Below are 18,031 nucleotides of genomic sequence, written 5' to 3' on the forward strand. Positions count from 1 at the left end.
AACACTCATGTCTTCAGCACAACATTCTGTTGGATTGGAACAAACATACCCTCTCAATCTTCCCATGCTTCTCTCCAGTCAAGCAAGGAACTCCCTAATTTGGTGGATTTTCAACCCAATCTTTGAAATTGAGAAGTTATTTTTCTTTCTGAATGTTCACAACTGATGACAACAGATGCCAGCTTCACAAGCCGGGGCAGAGTGTTCTAATCTCTCACAGTTCAAGGAACTTGGTCTCCAAATGATGTAAAACTCCCCGTTAACAGTTTGGAGCTTTGGGCAATAAAACTACCTCTGTATCCGGGACAACCAATCAGAATGCAATCAGACAATGGTGCACATCAATCATGGTGGGGGAGGGGGTGCCAGGAGTCAAGCAGCCTTGAAGAAAGTAAGTATGATTCGCTCCTGGGCAGAGAACCACTGTCCAGAAATCTCTGCTGTTCAAATTCCAAAGAGTACAGAGAGTGGAAATTTGTCAGGTGGTTTTCATCAGCCATTGCTGCCTGGTCCCTTTATTCTGACATCTCCAATATCTTATCTTTAAGGGCATGACTGTTGAACCCTAGGTCTTCAAGGACAGGGGTATCTGAGTTTCATTCCCACCTTTCTTTTAACCATAAAAGCCACTTCATGAAAAATATACTACTGTACCTGGAAATCATATTTTGCTTGGTGCAAATGCAGGCTCTTCAACCCCAGAGATTATGCTGTACCTTGTATAATGGTTCTCCTACAGTCAGGACTTGACCAGAATTTGGCCATGAGTACTGTTAAAGCAGTATTAAACTTTAGTTAAAGACCGGTATGGTCTTCATGACAGAAGAGACCCCCCATTCTGTCATGTACACTGGGCTGTGCATTTACAGCATCACTCTGTGCTGTGATGACATGAATCACATGTGCATGCGCAGGAGTGACATTACAACCCAGCCAGGGAGAGTAAACTTGGAAGAAAGACTGGGCAAATATGGAATCGCCGGTGACCAGCAGAGCAGTGACAGCTCTGTGCTTTGTTTGACAGGCACGTCTGTCGTATGCTAGTATGGAATGCATACTAGAACATTGACATAAACCACCTGGGGGGTTTGTTTCATAAAAAGAAAAGAAAAAAAAGTTTAATACTGCTTTAAGGGACAGATTTTGGCCTTATCCATCCTAATATAGAGGTTTCTGACCTCACTTTCCCTTGTTAGAACCTTTATTCAAGGTGTATCACAGATTAGGTCTCAATTTGTTTCTCTCTGCCCTGTAGAAACCACCTTTTGAGCCCATTAGGGAACTCTCCTTGTGTGATCTTTCCTGCAAAGTGGCCTTCATGGTGGCTATCATTTTTGTCAGACATGTTTCTGATATAGAGGCTCTATAATGCAAAGAGATTTTCCTGATTCTTCACAAGAACAAAGTGGTGTTGAGTCCAGGTCTTATTCACTGGGTTGTGTCTCGAGGGGGCTGCAAGGTGGCAGCTGTCCTGAGGCCTTATGAGTAATGACCTTGAATTGATTCCTGGTAACTGTGTGGTTTTTGGCATATAAGGGCCAGAGGATTCTTGGACTGAGATTGCTCTTATATGGTCTCGGATACTAACCATTCCCTGTCCTCATCAGTGTTCTGCACTGTGAGCTTAGAAAGGATTGCCTTCCTGTACTGGGCAGTGTTTCTGAGATCCCTCCGGGTACCAATAGCTGCGCAGGGTAACCAGATGCCAAAAAGATACTTGCTGTCCAATATTCACAGTTGCTTAAGGAGAAGATTGTCCTCTCACAGCCAATTGCGAACCTTTTTTTGGTATATCACATTTCCCCAACCCTTCTGCTATACGTTTTACCAGCAATAAATAAAAAAAAAACCTTGACAGTTGGAGCCAGAGTGAATGAGTGGATGGTGGCCTTTGTACTGGAGAACCAGTTAAAACCACTACACTGAGTATGCAGCTTCTTTATCTTTCAATCCTTGTCTATGTTTCAGCTTAAGCTGGTGCCATGACTGGCTTGCTCCAGGCTTTCTGCTTCAGGCTGGCGTCTTTCTCTTGCAACATCGTATGGAGCCACCATTCTATTCAGCAACTGGAGTTGTCACCCTACACTGTGTAAAAAAAAAAAAACACCCTGAAACCTGCAATGTATTTATAAATTGCAGTGAAGGTTTCACAATCATGTAGACCAGGCAATATTTATCAGTAAACCTAACAGAAATATGAAACCTACCTTGAACAGCAAAGATAAAATATTTCCTTTCTGATACTTGGATATACAGTGGAGTTCAAAGGTATTAAACATTGATGTCCTGACATATATATACACGTGCTTCATGTGAGCACTATCTATTCACAGCTGAAGGGGCACAGACTGAGAAGATGACATTTATTCATACAGCTGTCTTTGCTGCAATCCTTCCTGTCCTAATATCTGTCCCATTCTCCACAGGAGCAGCAATTTCTCTAGGTGAGCCAATATTTATTTAGGCACTGTATGCAACCCCAACTGTGATGAATCAGGGACTACCACCAGGTCTGCAGTAACTCATATCTAGTTAACAACCATTAGGAATGTATATTTCATTGGTCTGACTAGAGGGAGAGAAAATCTAACTGGCTGTCCTGGGTAATGGCATCTTGCATATTATCACCATATTTTGCATTACATTTGGCATTGAGATTGCAAATATCTATGCTAACAGGACTACGTGCTGTTTGCTATGGGTATCACCACAGGAGGACCCTCCTATCCCTCTTGTATTGAACTGTATTGTTGCTGTATTGTCTCCCGTTATATTGTAAAGTGCTGAGCAAACTGTTGGCGCTATATAAATCCTGTATAATAATAATAATTTCTGCCATTGCTTTTAAAGACACTTATGCAAGTTATTTATTTCAGGTACTTAAATTGTGCTGTCAATTTACACAAAACTTTTACATATATTTTACATTCACATCAGTCCCTAACCCTCAAGGGGTGTACAATCTAAGGTCCTTAACTTACATTCATACATACACATACTAGGGACAATTTAGACAGGATCCAATTAACTTACCAGTGTGTCTTTGAAGTGTGGGAGGAAACCCATGCAGTCACAGGGAGAACATGCAAACTCCAGGCAGGTGGTGCCATGGCTGGGATTCAAACCAACAACCCTAGTACTGCCAAGCGGAAGTGCTAACCAATTAATCACTGTGTAGTTCTAATGCAAAGTGTAGTTTTATCAATTAAATCATCTTTAAATTACATTTAGGATTAGTTCATGTTCAAAGAAAATTCTTTTTTTTTTTTTGCCAGGATTAAGTTGCCTACACACATGGAGGTTGATTTGAAGTGGAACTTTGGTCAGAAAATTAAGTCCTGCTAGATCACTTCAGGCGGGCCCCTTTTTCAGGTTTAGCTATGTAAAACATTAAAAATAAGTGCCTATACTGTAAAATCCAGTAATACACTGTCTCACCCAACTCTGCACATGTTCATTTGCTTTCGATTTTTAGGCACTGTGCCAAATTTGTAGAGGCTGATATGCTGACAGCCTAAAGATTTTCTACTGCTTAGGACTCTGGGCTTCAGCAAAATGGGAGCCTCTGGCAAGAAGAAACAGGAGCAATGCTGGAGGCAATTTACAGCACATACGAATTGTGGTAGCATAATATTTAAGGTTGAATGTATGTTCCTTGCTGAAGTAGATTATTTTTTATCAAGTTGTTATGGGTAAAGTTCCACTCTATTAAAGGACTTGAGAACCTTTGCTAAAACAATTGTGTGCATATTCAATTCAATTCAGATATGTGAAAACCAAATACCTGTTTCACTTTGAATACTGATGAAATAAGTAAACGGGAATTTGCTTTTCATGTGATTATATAACTGAAGTGAATATTCATAATTTTTTAAATGAGAATTTCCATCTTCTAGTAAATCAGCCAAATTCTGTCTAGTTCTGGTGAAAGAACACTAATGTGTAGTAATTGACAGCAACTAGCAAGACTTTCATCACTTAAATATGGAGCAAATGAGGAGGGGATTGATTACTGTTATGGGTTACTGAACTGAATTTTATTTGAGAAAAATCATAACGCCGTGTGAGAAGAATTTAGTAGATCTCTAAGGCCTTGCCGCAAAGGTGTTTTACTTAATGACAACAAATGCTTTCAATTTAACACTATATAATGTTGATCAATTGCAGCTGATAAATTGTGGGAATTCTCTTTATATTAACAACAAAGAATAATGTAATTATGAGAGAATAATATCAAATTATTCCTTTACTTTTTCAGCTGACATAAGTGTCCTTAGCTTACGTGTTCTGACTGCAGATAAAACAAAAATCTAGTCTACAAAGGGCTATCGTATCAACTGCACCACTCAGGACTTTAAAGGTGTCACGCAAACCAGAAATAATGTTTTGGGTTTTATGGTTTATGCTGTGACACCTTTTAAGTCCCGTGTGGTGCAGTTGATATAATAGTTTTTATTACTTGAAAGTGGTGTCCAAATAAGAATAGATAAAAGGATACTATCTTTTGAGCTTTATTGTACATAAGAGTGGTGGTTGAACCCCAAAACAAAAATGTATTAAATTGCAGCTCACCAGGTCTTAGATGTGTTGGCTGCATTAGTTTTTTGTTTTTTTTGTTTTTTTTTAAGGATTTATTTCCTTTATCATCACCTGGTGATCTGACCAGTGAGTCTTTTATTTTTCACCTTTCTTTAACAGACTAAGCTGTCCAGACAAAGTAACAGAGGGTTGAGACAAACCATTAACATTGATAGAATTCTTACAATGGTCGTCTTTTATCCATATGTATGTAAAACCTTTATCCCAAAAGGAAAAAAACATTTTTTTTTCTGTAACCTCTTATAAAGTGTTATCTGGCGTTCATCTTCAATTTGTTAGTCAAGTCTATTTAAATCTGCTAGTCTAACATTACCCTTCCCTAAGAATGATAATGCTGCTGTCCAAAGCTGTCTGCTTTATAACTTCATCCAGAATGCATACATCCTAAGACAGGAAGTGTGTTACTGGCAGGATCACCAGGTAGAATAAAAAGCCTGAGAAAATGAATCCAGCCATCACATCTGCAGCTGGTAAGTTGCAACACATTACATTTTTGTTTTTGGCTTTAATACCACTTTAGCACCCAAAAAGTTTGGTTGAAACATATAAATTGTTGGCATTATCTTTACATTAACAATAAAGAATAATTTGATTATGACTGAATTATCGATTTACTTTTTCATCTGACAAAAAGTATCCATAGCTTATCTGTTGCATTTGCAGATAAAAAAAGGGTGTACTGTACATAAGTCAATTGTATCAACTGCACCACACAGGGCATTAAAGGTGTCACGCCATCAACAATAAATAATGTTTTGCGTTTTATGGGAGATGGTATGACGCCTTTAAAGTTCCAATGTGGTGCATGAAAGGGGTTTCTAAATTGATGTAATTATATAGGGATGTTGGTAACCACACTCACAGCCACAAAAAAACATTTTTGTTCCAAGTGGTGCAGTTTATCCAATGGTTTTTATTACTGGGATCTGGTGTCTAAATAAGAATAGATAGAGGGACACTGTCTTTTGCGTTTTATTGTATCATAAGACATAAAATGGTTGTAAACCCTTGTATACCCAGTGAAGTGATGGGCTTCAGTTAAGAGATAAAACAAATCGTCCTACATAAGTTGTACCTGAAGACTTCTCTTCTCTACATCTGTTCAAATTGCTGATTTTATATTATTATTATTATTATACAGGATTTATATAGAGCCAACAGTTTGCTCAGCGCTTTACAATATAATGGGAGACAATACAGTTCAATACAAGAGAGATAGGAGGGCCCTGGTCCTTGGAGCTCACAATCTACGAGGGAGGGGCTGGTGGTACGAAAGGTAGTAACTGTGGGGGATGAACTGATATGAGGAATAGAAGATTCTGTTATTCGCTGAAGGCGAGATGGGCTTCCCTGAAGAGAGAGGTTTTCAGAGATCACCTAAAAGTGAGCAGAGTAGGCGATAGTCGGATAGATTCGGATATAGAGCTCCAGAGGATGGGGTAGGCTCTGGAAAAGTCCTGGAGACGAGCATGGGAGGAGGAGAAAAGGGAGCTAGAAAGCAGGAGGTCATGCGAGGAGCAGAAAGTACGTTTGTGTGATATTTGAAGACAAGATTGGTGATATAATTTGGGGCAGAGTTATAAATGGCTTTATTATTAATTAATTATGTTATTATTGTTTTTACCGTATTTTTCGCTCCATAAGATGCACTTTTTTCCCCCCAAAAAAGGGGGGAAAATGTCAGTGCGTCTTATGGAGTGAATGTAAAGTGGCTGGTCCGGTATTTCTGCCGCCACCATGTCAGAATATCGGGCCGGCCGCTCAGCTCTTCTCTCCTGCAGGACCTTACCTGTTCCTCGCTTCAGCGCTGCAGTCTTCTCGCGGCGGCTTCTGTGACAGCCGGGTGCCCACTGCGTATGCGCGAGAAGCGCTGTGCTTTGTGAATGGTCCGGTGTCTTCTGGGACACATGACAGGTCCCAGAAGGCTCCGGGCCATTCACAAAGCGCAGCGCTTCTCGCGCATGAGCAGTGGGCACCCGGCTGTCACAGAAGACGCTGCGGGAAGGAGGAAGGACAACTCCACGGAAGTGGTAGCGAGTACCTGTCAAATTCAGGTACCCAATCCCCCTCCCTCCCCAAAGGTCTGCAGTCTCTGGTCATTCCCTTTACTGTCTGCAGTCTCTGGTCATTCCCTTTACTGTCTGCAGTCTCTGGTCATTCCCTTTACTGTCTGCAGTCTCTGGTCATTCCCTTTACTGTCTGCAGTCTCTGGTCATTCCCTGCACTGTCTGAAGTCTCTGGTCATCTCCTGTACTATGTCCGCAGTCTCTGGTCATTCCCTGTACTGTGTCCGCAGTCTCTGGTCATTCCCTGTACTGTGTCCGCAGTCTCTGGTCATTCCCTGTACTATGTCCACAGTCTCTGGTCATTCCCTGTACTATGTCCGCAGTCTCTGGTCATTCCCTGTACTGTGTCCGCAGTCTCTGGTCATTCCCTGTACTGTGTCCGCAGTCTCTGGTCATTCCCTGTACTGTGTCCGCAGTCTCTGGTCATTCCCTGTACTGTGTCCGCAGTCGCTGGTCATCTCCTGTACTGTGTCCGCAGTCGCTGGTCATCTCCTGTACCGTGTCCGCAGTCTCTGGTCATCCCCTGTACCGTGTCCGCAGTCTCTGGTCATCCCCTGTACCGTGTCCGCAGTCTCTGGTCATCCCCTGTACCGTGTCCGCAGTCTCTGGTCATCCCCTGTACTGTGTCCGCAGTCTCTGGTCATCCCCTGTACTGTGTCCGCAGTCTCTGGTCATCCCCTGTACTGTGTCCGCAGTCTCTGGTCATCCCCTGTACTGTGTCTGCAGTCCATTGGTTCAGAATATTTTTTTTCTTGTCTCCTCTAAAACCTAGGCGCGTCTTATGCTCAGGTGCGTCTTATGGAGCGAAAAATACGATAATTTTATTCGTTGGGCAACGGGAAGCCAGTGGAGGGATTGGCAGATATGGAAAGGTTAGTAAGGGGGATGAGTCTTGCAGCAGCATTCATGATAGACTGAAGAGGGGATAGACTGCGATTAGGTAGGCCAATGAGGAGGGAGTTACAATAGTCAATGTGAGAGATAACAAGGGAGTGAATAAGTTGCTTAGTGGTTTCAGAGGTTAAAAACCGGCGTATCTTGGAGATGTTGCAAAGGTGAAGTCTACATGATTTGGACAGTGATTGGATTTTATAAAGCTTGTCTAAGAGTTCAGAAAAAAGAAGGTAGGGAGCTGAAATTACGCTCTGCAGAACACGGCGAGGAAAGCTCTGAGAGCTGATTGGAGGGAAGGGACACATCCCTTTCACACAGCTCACAGGAATAGAGCTGAGACAGTCAATCTACTGGAGGTCCCTCCTCTGTCACCATTTTTCTCTTGGTGTCAGGAAAACTTGTCAGAAATGACTCATGCGGATAGCAGAGGAACAAAGAAGCAGACAGAAATAACACTTAGGGTTGATTTTTACTAAAACTGGAGAGTGCAAAATCGGGTGTACCTGTGCATGGTAGCCAATCAGCTTGTACAATAAACCTGTAACAAAGAAAAACAAAACAAAAACCTTGAAGCGGACTGATTTCTATGCAGAGCAGAACCTGATTTTATACTCTTCAGTTTTAGTAAATCAAGTCAAGTACACACTATAGATGGATATGCTTTGTTCATATTTCATGTCTGAGGTTTACAAACACTTTAATATAGTTTCTTATGGATTCTTGGTGTGTCCCAAGATGGATTTTCAAACCAGTATTTTTTAATGGAAGCTCACAGCATGCATTTTCTAGACTACACTAGTGATTTCATTATACAAATGTTATAGATAAGACAACAACTATCATAACCATGATTATATTAGATACATATAGTCACCAAACAAGGCTTATTTTACCATTTTCAAATTGATCAACAAGAACATACAATGTCCACAAACTAGGTATAGTAAATAATAAGCTAAAGTTATGTCAGCAAATTGTATTTAGAAGGCAATCGAGAGAATGCATAGATCTAGGCGACTCTGCCGCTAGCAACTTGCTATTTTGCCCCTATCAAATCACTCCCTCTGAAACTGAGGCTATTTGGCAGTTCAGACCAGCAACAAAGAGACATATTACTGCATCTGGCTGCAGAGGGACACACAGAAGGCCTTTTTAGCTATCCTGCCACTGGCAATTTGTCACTAACTTCAAAATCACCAGTGTGTCATCGGCTTTAGGATAACTGATAGAAAGCAATTCTAAACAGTGATTCATGTGAAAGTTCCCCACCTCCCCAGGAGGTGTGAAAGTAACAAATGCAGTATCTGTTTTGTAAGGTTAGAAGTTACACTAATGAACACAGTTTCCTTAATTATAAAATAAGAGGAATTTTACAAGCAGTGGCAAGCACAATGCAATAGTCATATCGTCATCATGTATATTAACGCACGTATGTTATATTTACAATCATACTATCTAGTGCTTGTTGCTATCTTTAGAGCTCATTATTTGCTCTAATTGCTTTTATGGTGCTATTACTATACCATTAGCTGTTGCCCTTTATCACTGATTATTTCTCCTCCGTTGCATAGGGCATTTTTTTCTCTTTGAAATTTGTCAAACAAGATTATTATTATTATACAGGATTTATATAGCGCCAACAGTTTGTGCAGGTCTTTACAATTTAAGGGAGACAGTACAATTACAATACATTTCAGTACAAAAGGAATATGAGGCACTGCTCGTGGAGCTTACAATCTAAAGGATGATCATTTGCCTTTTTTTTTGTAAGGGATAAACACCTAGGCAGATGTCAATTAGGCTGCTGAGCCACTTTTCTGGCATTCATCTCTCTTGTTAATGTGTTGTGCCAAATTCATGGAGCTTCTGCAACACTTTTGGTTCCAACAGCGACTCCTGCACCAAAATCAGGTAGTTCTAAAATGCACCACTTTTACATTGTGGTACAATAAATGCGCCAAATTCAAAATAAAATAGGAACAGTTTGTATCTAAAAAAATGTGGAGCTAATTAAGGCCAACTCTTTTTTTACATACAAAAAGAGAACCTGGCACAGAGAAATTTTATGACAATGTCTTACATGCAAACCCTAGTCCACATTGAACAATTAGATAAATATATACAGTATAAGCCCATAAAGTCCATAATCATAAAATAGTGCATATACAGTTATGCACCAAGCTGGCATCTCCTCTGAGAGACTGGAATAAATATCTCCTGTAATGACAAAGCAATGCTTTTAAGTGCAGTATAAAAAACACTTTATTATGATCATCAATGTTGCACTCACATGGGTAGACAAGTAGAGCGCTTGTAGTCATAAACAGGCCTCCGCATGCGGATGCAGAAGTCCATCAATAGCGGTGTGGAGGATGGAGAACAAGCAGGGGTGAGCGACAGACCACAAACAACCACTGTTGTAGCAGATCATGACAGGCATGGAACCGGAGGTGATGCAGTCACTTCAAGTTCAGCGGCTGCCACTATCTGCTACAGCGGTGGTTAATTGTGGTCTGTTTCTCACCCCTGCTTGGTCTCCATCCTCCACACCGCTATTGATGGACTTCTGCATCTGCATGTGGAGGCCTGTTTATGACTACAAGCACTCTACTTGTCTACCCATGTGAGTGCAACATTGATGTTTTTAATAAAGTGTTCTTTATACTGCACTTCGCACCCCTTGTGCTATTTCTAGTCTAGACAAGCACATGAATTTCACAACGCAATCTGTCACTTCTAGAGTGCACGTGAGACACTTTTGCAAAATCTGTCTGCACCAGTCTTTATGAATTCCAGGGCTAGTGTTGCAATAACTCTTCGGTTTTTTATTGCTTATCCAAGTAACTATAACAAATCCAGGGTCCCAGTGTCAACATTTAATCCTGGATTGTGCACAAGGCAGGAGCCTAGGGCTACTGGATGTCCAGGCAGCCCTGCCATAATGTTCTTGCTAATGCAATAAATGGTGGAATAGTGCAGCTGGTCAAGGCTGTGCACAATATGCATTTATTGGTTTCTGACTAAATCCATTGCCTATGTTTTTTGTTTGTTTTTTACTGTCTGTGCTGCAATATATTATAACTCAGAAAGGCTTTTATATAGATTTTTCTAGAGTATTCAAGCAATTGCCTGGTTCTGCCTACCTTCAGGGAAAGGGCACATTTTAAATCCTGGGTCACAGTGCTGTATAAGACCCTGGATTTCATAATGGAATTTATATTTTTTACTCTTCTAAACTCTTGTTTTGCCTGGAGTTCAATGTTATTTAGTTGGTATATTTGTGATTACTAACATTTTTTTTAAATTCTCTTGCAGGTATACAAATTATAATCTCTATTTTGATGCATTGTATGAAGTTATTAAATCAGACTGTGTATAATTTTTATTTACCAATGGTAGCCCAGTAGGAGTAGACAACTGTAAAAAAAAGTTTCTCTAGTTATGCTTTTGGAGGAAACTCTCCAATGGGGATACAGACTGAAATACAAATCTGACAGATTCTAGCCTTCCCATAGAGAAAAGTTTGTTACTGTTGGGGGATTCATCTCCCTTCCTGTCTGGAAAAAGGTCAGCAGCACAGGAGGTGAGAATAAGTCTTTCTAAAGGGGCTCTGGATAGCAGTAAACCTGACAGTAGTATTAACCCTTCCCCACTCTATCCAAAACCGTGAAAAAAAAGTGTTGCCTGAACATATATTTTAATGTCAACGAGACAAAATGTGACTATTATTTTTGACATTGCCAGATTCATAATTTACACAAGCCTTTTTTTTGTGTTTTAGAAGCTGAGAAGACCCCAAAGTTTTGGAATGACAATGCCAGAGAGACATTAACAGCAGCTCTGAATCTGAATCCAAATGTCAACCAAGCCAAGAATCTCATTATGTTCCTGGGAGATGGTAAGAATGAACAGGCCAACACGGCTAATATTTTAAAGCAATCTTACAATGGCAAAATATGAGTTGGATAATTAATAGAAAACAACACACTCCTTTTGTGGATAATATCTTAAAGTGACTGTTTTAAAAAAAAAAAATGAACAGTAAAAGCCATGTTACATACAAAAGAAGGTAAATACTTACCTGCTGCCTACATTGCCAAGCAATGCTCTGGTCCGGAGAAATTTTTCCCTGAAATCATCTGGGAAACCAACACTTTCAGGATTGTTGGATTGTTGATCTTCTGGTTCTCACTGGCTCCTTCTTCTGACCTCCATGTCATTGCAGGACACAGTACTGATTTGGAGGTCATCAGGAGAAACCAATAAGAGCTGCATGGGGCCCAGGAGATCAATACAGCAGGATGTGTCAGTTCCAGTACAGCCTGCATGCAGTTTCCCTGTCTAACACACCACACGGTGGTCATCCCAGTGAAGATTTAAATTCTTCCCCAGGTGTGGATGGAGATACAGCTACTTTACTGCTGAGCATTTCTTGAGGTCACTGTGTACATAACTACCCTTCCTGTTCTGGTTCAATTGTTTAGGTTCCTCGGGCCCAAGTATGGATCAAGATGACCAGGCATGTTGTTCTCACATATCTTTACCAATTCATTTTTTTTCATGTGCTGACCAGTGACCAGATCTGGGCACGTGAAGGAAGACAGTCTTAGAACTAAGCTACACGTCATAAACTCATGGGTCAGAAGTCACTTGGCAACAATATGACCCCATTTCCTACTTCACAAACGTGGTATTCCCGTGTTCTGCCAAGCTCTCCATGATGGGTCTTCCATTAGTAGTGACCCCCTGGCCATTCTTGCAGGCCTCTCAGTGCCTCCCTTTTGGGGCTTTACAGGTAACTTTGTGAAGTTACCTTTGAATTGGTTTCAATGGGAGATGACTCATAGGAGATCTTTAAGGTGTAGACTAAGTCAAAAGGTTCTTGGCAGAAGAATAAATCTCCACCAGCTGATTGGCTGATTTTTGGATCAGATTGACTCATGAGCCTTTGCAGCTTTGGAGGTAAAGCCCTCAGGAATCAGTTCATGGTGACTCCTCCATGATTTGTAACCATGTAGGCTGCAGCCATTGTTGAAGTAAGTTGATCAGACCATACATTTGGGATCGGGGAGTCCCCTCTGTCTGGTTCCTCCAGCTGTGTACCTGCTGGGTCCTTACCAAGGGTTTCACCCCCAGCCACTGCATGATCTCTGGTTTAAAATTTTCAGTTAGAGTATGCCTTTTGGGAGTCTCCCAATAACATCAGCATAAGAAGCACTGCCAACTGTCCTTTAGGCCAGGCCTGCTTTTCTGAAGTTCTCTCAAAAGTAGAAGGCCTGCACTGCATTATGGGCTTGTCATCCTTTGTAAGAAGTGGCTCACTATAACTAAACAGTTTTTAAAAAGGGAAATGAACCTTTTCTGTGAGTCTGTTGCTGGGCAGAATTAGTAGGCAGCAATGCCTTTATCAGGTCCTCAGTGCTGCAGATTTGGAACATGCACATCATGGTTTAACTTGCAATGTTTGCACCCTAAGCCAACACAGTCTGCTGTCAGCAGGCTCATAGTTGCTTCTGAGTTTCACCAGAATATAGACTGGTGTTTTAACAAAACGATACACTGTTCCTTTAAACATTGCTTATACACACTATTCACAGTTCTTAGCTCAATGGCACTTTAGCACATGTACACACAGTTCACTAAAAGAAAACTCACTCTTCACAGGGATTAGCAAAGTGAGTTCCACTTTTACCCTTTGTATCCTCCACCAGTTGTAGGGGTCAGCATCAAATGTGTAGCTTCAAGAGAGGTAGTCCAGACTCCAAAGCATGTTTAAGGGCTTCCTCACCAAACAAAGAGATTCCCTTGCAGGGGGCCTGTGTCAGCCAGTCCAAAAACAGCAAAATATCCAGCCTCCTGGTTAGCTGTGAGACAATGTGGGTTTGCTTAGACCTGATGGTTGTACCAGCACAGTCTACATGCAGTGTTTCTAGCTAACAAACCACACACTGCTCATCCCAGGGAAGACTTAAATTATGCCCCAGTTGGGAAAAGGGTGTGGCCAGTGTCTACCCCCTGCATACTAATGCCATTTTGCCCTACTACCACCAGCTTATCTCTTAAAACGTCAGTCAATGGAGCAGATAAACCCTATCTACGACAATGCCCTGGACTCAAAGGGGTTGTTTGTCTCAATATCTCTAAAGGATAACTGAAGTTTTAATTAGCTTTCCCCATATGAACCCCTTTGCACTCTCTTAAGTTCCCAAATTGATTAGCAGATCTCAGCTGCAGACTTCTGGCCTACCCAACAATCAGACATTACAGAAAGCCCCATAATCTCATTGTACTGTTCACCATTGTCCTTGTGTAATAACCAGCCACATAGCTCAACAGTCTAGTTAGTTTACTGCTCTAACTCTGTGGAGTTCCATTTATGGTATAAATAATAAAGGAGAACACTGCCAGTAATATTTTGGGTGCCGTTTTGCTCGTAAACACTTTTATGGTTCATAAACACTTGTGCAGAGGCCTGCGGTTTTGGGCGCTAGACAATTGTTTTCTATGTGCCCTGTTCTCACAGTGACAGAGCCCTTGGCTGCCAAGCGGTGCAGTGTGGGAAAAAATAAGTGCTGTGTGTTACCTTGCAGGTCTGTGAGAATGGGCCCTTAATACTGGAAAATTCTATTCAATGAAGAGAGTCAGATACAAATAAGCAATTGTTTACAAATATCAAGTATCTCAAAATGGACAGAGGAATAGTAATACATTTTCAGTGACTTCTGATTTTAATTTCAGGAATGGGTGTGGCCACAATTACAGCAGCTCGTATATACCAGGGACAGCTGGCTGGGCAACCTGGAGAAGAGAATGTTTTGGAGATGGAAAAGTTCCCATATGTGGCTCTCTCCAAGGTGAGTGTGAATATGGCTAGATTGTGAACTAGACCATATAAGCCATGGGCAAGGATGCCATGATTGCCAGCAAGTCCACTTCAAGGTCTAGGTCTATTAGATACCCACTGCTACTTAAGCTCACAAAGCTTAATGCCCTGCCAAGTGGCCACTCTCTGCTGCCTTGTGGATTACTTTGAAAATAGTGGAGGAGACTCTAGTCTCGCCCCTTACTAGCTCACACCTTGATTTCAATTAGTGGACAATTAGCTGACTTCATACCAAAGGAATGTCATTACAAACTACCTACAAGTGTTTATGTGGTCTCTCTTTACACACCTTCAGTAAAACCTCAAAAATGTAAATTATCACATAACCGTGATAAAACACATACCCACCAATGATAATAATGTGTGGGGCTGGATGTATGTGCAGGCAAGTTACTGTTTGGAGACTCAAGGTCCCAGAGTCAGTGAACCAGAGAGCCTCTAGCTCTATCTAGTGGTCCAGAGCATGCAGTATACAATACAGAATTCAAATGTCAGCACTATGTAATGTAAACATAAATGAACAGGGTGCATTGGACCACTGTATGTAACTATCCTGGGAAAAAACATACATTTGACCCTGAGTGTAAATCAGACTTCATGTGTCCTATTATATGAGCTGAGGAGAGTGCAGAGTTTGTGAACCAGTTTTGTAGCTGATCCTGGTTGACAAAAGGGAAGCATGATTGACTGTGCAATAGCCAAGTCCATATAGGAAGGTGAGCATCTCTCCGTACGTTTCCAGCAAGTGGTGTTTACACTCTTTTGGGAGATAAAATTGAATCTGGGAATGAGGACTGTACTATTGACCACGGACTGATTTATGTTGTTCACGTTCTGTGCACATATGAGATTTATATTTGTAACAGTGTTAGATGTTATTGTAGGATATTAGGGCAATTTACACATGATTACATATATAGTTTTGTTATATGATATTGATAGTGAGGGTAGCATGGCACTATTTGTTATATATTGTCATGAAAGTTTATTTTATGAACTTTGAGTGCTGCAGCTATTTGTCTAATTAGTTCATTTTTATTTTTGGTGAGCACAAGGAATTATTACTTTATAAATCAGGCTTCAACGTTCTGTCATCATATGCGGTTTTACTAATTTAGTCATACATTACTACTCTATTACAAGTGTTATGCCTAAGAGATTAAGTAAAGTCAGTGCTCAGCATTTTATGTTCACAGGACATCCTATTGTATTTCCCATGCTTATCTATCACCCTTTTTCTCCAACCTAATCTATCTGTATTCCTAAAAGTCAATTCAATTCACAGACATGCCCCCTGTAGGAGTCTCATACGTTTGCTTCTGCAGGTACTGATTAATATGTCTTCATTGCTATATAGGTGTACAATGTAGATGCACAGGTTCCAGACAGTGCAGGCACGGGAACTGCCTACTTATGTGGAGTTAAGGCCAATTCCGGGACACTGGGAGTGAGCGCTGCTGCTCAGTATGGAGTCTGCACTACTGCCAATGGAAATGAGGTGACCTCTATCCTTCATAGAGCTAAACTAGCAGGTGAGATGTAACTATACATCATATACATAATGCTATTTTATCACAAAGTGTAACCATACACTCACTGGCCACTTTATTAGCTACACCTGATGAATTGCTTGGTAACACAAATTGCTAATCAGCCAATCACATGGCCACAACTCAATGCATTTAGGCATGTAGACGCAGGGCTGTGGATAAGGGGGTACCACCAGGGATCCTGTATGGTGCCCAAGCAAGCAGGGGGGTCCAGGCAGCTATGTGAATTGGATATGGGCAGGGAGGGTGATCTGCACTGGGGGGGGGGGGCATTTATTGGAAACAATCCCCTTTATGGCTCTCTCTGCAGCAGCGGCTGCTTCTCCTCTCCCTCCAGCTGGCTTTCAGCTGCTGCAGATGGAACCATACAGGGGATTGGTTTCAGTAATTGCCCCCCTCGCTGCACTCATCACCCTCTCTGTGCACCACGTTTCCCCCTGCTGCTCAGGCCCCCACCGCAGTACTGCTGACTTCCCTCCTCTCCTTCCCAGCGGCAAGCACACAATAGGATCCTTCAGGATGGAGAGTGGAGGAAGGGTCTGGTAACTGTCACATTTTCTAGCTTCTTCCTTTCCTGACTGAACATAGTGAGTGATTGGTACTAATCACTGTGTTCATTCATAATTGGAGCAGAGCAAACTGTGTTTTTTTTTTTTTTTTGGGGGGGAGGGACTGTCGGGTTGACTGTGTGGGGCCCTGTGGTTTTTAACAGAAACCCTGTGTAGACGTGGTGAGGACAACTTGCTGACGTTCAAACCGAGCATCAGAATGGGGAAGAAAGGGTATTTAAGTGACTTAAGACATCTGATTGGCTGCACTTCAAACAATCCACTTTATTGAACCAAGATAAAACCAATACAGACAGTGGAAATACGGTGGGGAACTGACAGGTGCTTATTCATTACCATGTGGTAATGAGTGTACAATACATGTCAAAGGGAACCCCAACCATAGCAGCCTACACAAATGTATAATGGCTTAAAAGGACCAGTTGCTCAGTACCAGTGAAGATAAAAATGTGTTGTTTGCTATTGTGCACCTGACTTGACATTCACTTCAATGACTTGGCAGGATGTTTATTCCAGTTCAGTGGCCTACTGGAAAATAAATTACCGGTATACACACACATCACTAGGAATGTTGCATGGAATGACCGATGTCTAGCGTTGAGTTTCTGAGTGCAGACATGTACACTCAACTTTACAATGACCATCTCCACAGACTATCTTTTAATTCAGATAAAGAAAGTGCCAGAACATTTTGAAATAAGTGTAATTCTTATGACAATGTTTTCCAGGTAAATCAGTGGGTATTGTAACAACCACACGTGTCCAGCATGCCTCTCCAGCTGCAACCTATGCCCACAGTGCCAATCGGGAATGGTACTCCGACAATGAGATGACCTTGAATATGATTAATAATGGCTGCAAGGATATTGCATACCAGCTTGTGCACAACACAGACATTGATGTAATTATAAACAGTACATTTAGTTAAGGTGGAGGGGTTGTCCAACTTTTCCACCCTCATAGTATATCTCTGTCATCGGCAGGTGATTCTGGGAGGCGGACGAGCTTATATGAATGCAAAGGGGACACCTGACCCAGAATACCCAACCAGTACATCAAATCAAGCTGTTCGAAGAGATGGCCTTAATTTGACTGATATATGGCTGAATAAAAGGACGGTAGGTGTCAACCTATAAACAGTCTCTCTCTTATAATCCCTCTTATGCAATTCTGCATCCAGTGATTAGTACATATCCATAGCTCCTGCTTTTGGAAATGGTGAAAATCCTTCCATTCCAGATGTAGCTTTTGGGTCCCCTCTAGAAAATGTGCTGCCTCCCTCTGTAGGATGGGCTGGATTTGACTCTACTGCGCCCCCTACCAGCCACTCAGGGTTGAATTTCACTATATTGTGCCTGCTCCAGACCATTTAAACTACACCTGTGCACAATGCAACATTTCCTGGCTTCAGCTGATCTCAGTAGCAGTAGCTCTGGGTACAACTCCTCTTTGTGGCTGAAGATGGCACAA

At 41.6% G+C, this 18,031-nt stretch overlaps 1 protein-coding gene across 1 annotated transcript in view; it reads left to right on the forward strand.

The window, feature by feature from the left end:
• Positions 1-2,315: 2,315 nt before the first annotated feature.
• Positions 2,316-18,031, forward strand: part of LOC149460078 (alkaline phosphatase-like) — a 33,161-nt gene continuing 17,445 nt past the window's right edge. The window contains exons 1-6 of the mRNA XM_089680089.1: positions 2,316-2,444; positions 11,341-11,457; positions 14,298-14,413; positions 15,800-15,974; positions 17,290-17,462; positions 17,545-17,679. Of these exons, the coding sequence (XP_089536215.1) occupies positions 2,357-2,444; positions 11,341-11,457; positions 14,298-14,413; positions 15,800-15,974; positions 17,290-17,462; positions 17,545-17,679 (804 nt within the window). The 5' untranslated portion in view covers positions 2,316-2,356. The remainder of the gene's footprint in view (positions 2,445-11,340; positions 11,458-14,297; positions 14,414-15,799; positions 15,975-17,289; positions 17,463-17,544; positions 17,680-18,031) is intronic.

Source organism: Staurois parvus, unplaced genomic scaffold (assembly GCF_062004578.1).
Source record: "Staurois parvus isolate SC_StPar_1 unplaced genomic scaffold, SC_StPar_1.0 ptg000235l, whole genome shotgun sequence".
NCBI classification, from domain to species: domain Eukaryota; kingdom Metazoa; phylum Chordata; class Amphibia; order Anura; family Ranidae; genus Staurois; species Staurois parvus.